The sequence below is a fragment of the Olea europaea genome, unplaced genomic scaffold (genome assembly GCF_002742605.1).
Source record: "Olea europaea var. sylvestris unplaced genomic scaffold, O_europaea_v1 scaffold8, whole genome shotgun sequence".
Classification (NCBI taxonomy): Eukaryota; Viridiplantae; Streptophyta; class Magnoliopsida; order Lamiales; family Oleaceae; genus Olea; species Olea europaea.
In genome coordinates, this window is record NW_019266434.1 from 1544982 (window position 1) to 1548239 (window position 3258).

Sequence of the window (3258 nt, forward strand, 5' to 3'; positions counted from 1 at the left end):
AATTAGAAAAACTTAAATGACCAACTTTAAATTTTTCTGCAACTCGAGGGATGAAATATATATGTAAACACTTACAAAGATTCCACACAAAAGAACAAGTCAACCTTCACCAAGTCTTTACCGACAACTTTCCTATCCCCCTACTTTTCTTTCCCCGTTCCCCATTAGATATCTATAAAACTCGTATCTATTCTTTCTTTCATTCATTCATACTAATTCACAAGGAAGGGAAAATAAAAAGAAACATAAGTATAATAGAAATCAATCTTTTGGAGTTCTTGATCTTCAAAAAAATGGACAAGTTTGTTAAAACTGTCCTCTTTTCATGTTTATTGATCTCTCTCTTTGCTTCTTCATCTTACGCTCAGAATTGCTCTGAGTACAGATTTTCCAACAACAACTTGTACACAACATGCAATAGTCTTCCTGTCCTGAACTCATCTCTACACTGGAGCTACCACCAATCTAACCACTCAGTCGATATCGCCTATCGACATACCGGAGTCACCTCGTCCGACTGGGTCGCCTGGTCACTCAATCTGGGCTCGGGACGAATGTTAGGCGCGCAGGCTTTGGTCGCTTTTCGGAACTCCAGTGGTATTGTTCGTGCATATACCGCACCGGTTGAGGACTACAACACGCAGTTGCGAGAAGGGCGATTGAGTTTTAATGTTTCTAATATATCTGCTGAATTCAACAACAATCAGATGGTGATATATGCTACTATTGAACTTCCTAGGGGAAGAACAAATTTTACTCAGGTTTGGCAAAATGGACGGGTTTCTGGGGACACCCCTGCGATACATGCCACAACTGGAGATAATATTAGGTCTTTTGGAACTATTGATTTTGTTTCTGGATTGACTTCGGATACTGGCAGGGACGGTGGTGGTGACGGTGGCAGGGACGGTGGAGGTTCGCCACAGGTGAGTGGAGTAAAATCTTGATATCTCACCACTAGATAGTTAACTAGCTGTGTGTTTGAAATTTTTTACAAAATCTAAATTTTCTTAACGGGTGATTAGAGATTGAACTAAATTTAAAAAAAAGGTTTTTATTAAATTTAAATATTGAACTTATAAAATGTAAAGCATTATTTTTCGTTTCATGTTTATTGATCTCTCTCTTTGCTTCTTCATCTTGCGCTCAGAGTTGCTCTGAGTACAGATTTTCCAACAACTTGTACAGCTCATGCAATAATCTTCCAGTCCTGAACTCATTCCTACACTGGAGCTACCACCAATCTAACCACTCAATCGATATCGCCTATCGACATACCGGAATCACCTCGTCCGCCTGGGTCGCCTGGTCACTCAATCTGGGCTCGGGACGAATGTTAGGCGCGCAGTCTTTGGTTGCTTTTCGGAACTCCAGCGGTCTTGTTCGTGCATATACCGCACCGGTTGAGGACTACAACACGCAGTTGCGAGAAGGGCCATTGAGTTTTAATGTTCCTAGAATTTCTGCTGAATTCACCAACAATCAGATGGTGATATATGCTAGTATTGAGCTTCCTAGAGGAAGAACAAGTTTTACTCAGGTTTGGCAAAATGGACCGGTTTCTGGTGACGCCCCTCGGATCCATGCTACAACTGGAGATAACGTTAGGTCTTCTGGAACAATTGATTTTGTTTCTGGAATGACGTCGGATACTGGCGGGGCCGGTGGAGGTTCGCAACAACGAAAGAGAAATGTGAGTAGAGTAAAATCTTGATATCTCACCACTAGATAGTTGGCGGTGTGTTTGAAATTTTATACAAAATTTAAATTTTCTTAACAGGTGATTAGAGATTGAACTAAAATTAAAAACAATTTTTTATTAAATTTAAATATTGAATTTATAAAAATTAAAGCATTATTTTTCGTATCGTGTTACAAATTATTGAGGAACTCTGTTCTTTATATACTACTCTGATTATAGGAGTCGTCAAAACAACAAAAAGAATATGATATGTTGATATAAAACCCATCATGGTACTATAATAGATGAATTTTATGTCATGTTTTGCCTGTTGATTCGTGATTTAATGTGTGGTTTAATGGATATTTTAGGTTCACGGTGTGTTAAATGTTGTGAGTTGGGGTATTTTGATGCCAGTGGGTGCTATGGCAGCAAGGTATTTGAAGGTGTTCAAAGCAGCCAATCCAGCCTGGTTTTACTTACACATTGCTTGTCAAGTTTCTGGCTACGCAGTCGGTGTGGCCGGCTGGGGCACTGGCCTCAAACTCGGAAGTGATTCTCCTGGAATCCGACACGACACTCACAGGAACATTGGCATTACAATGTTTGCCCTCGCAACACTTCAGGTTTTCGCCTTGCTCTTGAGGCCAAAGCCAGACCATAAATTCAGATTCTACTGGAACATCTACCATTACGCCGTTGGATACACCGTGATAATATTGAGCATAGTAAACATCTTCGAGGGATTCGACATATTGGATCCCGAGAAGAAATGGAAAAGGGCATACATTGGTGTGCTTATATTCCTTGGAGCCACTTCAGCTCTTTTGGAAGCCTTCACGTGGTATGTTGTGCTCAAGAGGAAACGGGAAAACGATGCGGATAAGTTTGCGCACGCCGGTAACGGAACGAATGGATACAGTGGCAGATCCCCGCGGGCAGTGTAGACACTTGCAGAGGAATTTTGGGATTTTAATTTTATTTGTTGAGGCAGATATATTATTTTTCTTATGATTCTTTTCTAGTTTAATTTAGTTACCTGTACAATAATGAGATTATGTATTGTATTGCTATTTGAGACATTGATGTGTAAAATTTTCTTGTTTGTATGTTAATATTACACCCTCATTATTGTACTTGTTTGTTACATATGAATACTATTCACGTTTTTCATAAGGAGTTTCTTCTACCTTTAAAGTAGGGCTCAAGTATTAAGCACGTTAGTCAGCTACCTAGGGTCCCCAATTTATAAAATGGACATATTTTTGCATTTATTTCTTCTTATGATTAAAAATAATTTGAGCTTACAAAGATCTCTTAGTTGGAAAAAGTAAAAACATAAATAATATAACATATTTAATTTACTAAAGAAAATCGATGAATAATTTAAAATTCAATATTAATCGAAAATTCTGTTGGTACAAAATAAAAGTTGAAATGAGTTACTAGGAGTCGGTGATATCATAAATAAATTATAAAAGGATAATCTAACTTATAAATCAATATCTTTATAAAAATAAATAATATAAATAACTAAAATTTTGATTGACATGATGGCCTTCTTCAGTGACTTTGTC

The 3258-nt window shown here is 37.9% G+C and overlaps 1 protein-coding gene across 1 annotated transcript; it reads left to right on the forward strand.

Moving 5' to 3' along the window:
* Positions 1 to 203: 203 nt before the first annotated feature.
* LOC111391529 (cytochrome b561 and DOMON domain-containing protein At4g17280-like) lies at positions 204 to 2817 on the forward strand. Its single transcript, XM_023016759.1, has 3 exons — positions 204 to 926; positions 1151 to 1693; positions 2053 to 2817. The coding sequence occupies exons 1-3, from the start codon at positions 294 to 296 to the stop codon at positions 2626 to 2628; spliced, it is 1752 nt and encodes a 583-aa protein (XP_022872527.1). The 5' UTR covers positions 204 to 293; the 3' UTR covers positions 2629 to 2817.
* The last annotated feature ends 441 nt before the right edge of the window (positions 2818 to 3258 follow it).

What these genes read in the sequence shown, in the direction of transcription:
- LOC111391529 (XM_023016759.1), top strand. Translation starts at nt 294, where the DNA reads ATGGACAAGTTTGTTAAAACTGTCCTCTTTTCATGTTTATTGATCTCT. An exon ending in ACGGTGGAGGTTCGCCACAG is followed by an intron (nt 927 to 1,150) that starts GTGAGTGGAGTA and finishes TCTTGCGCTCAG; the next exon opens with AGTTGCTCTGAGTACAGATT. An exon ending in CGCAACAACGAAAGAGAAAT is followed by an intron (nt 1,694 to 2,052) that starts GTGAGTAGAGTA and finishes TGGATATTTTAG; the next exon opens with GTTCACGGTGTGTTAAATGT.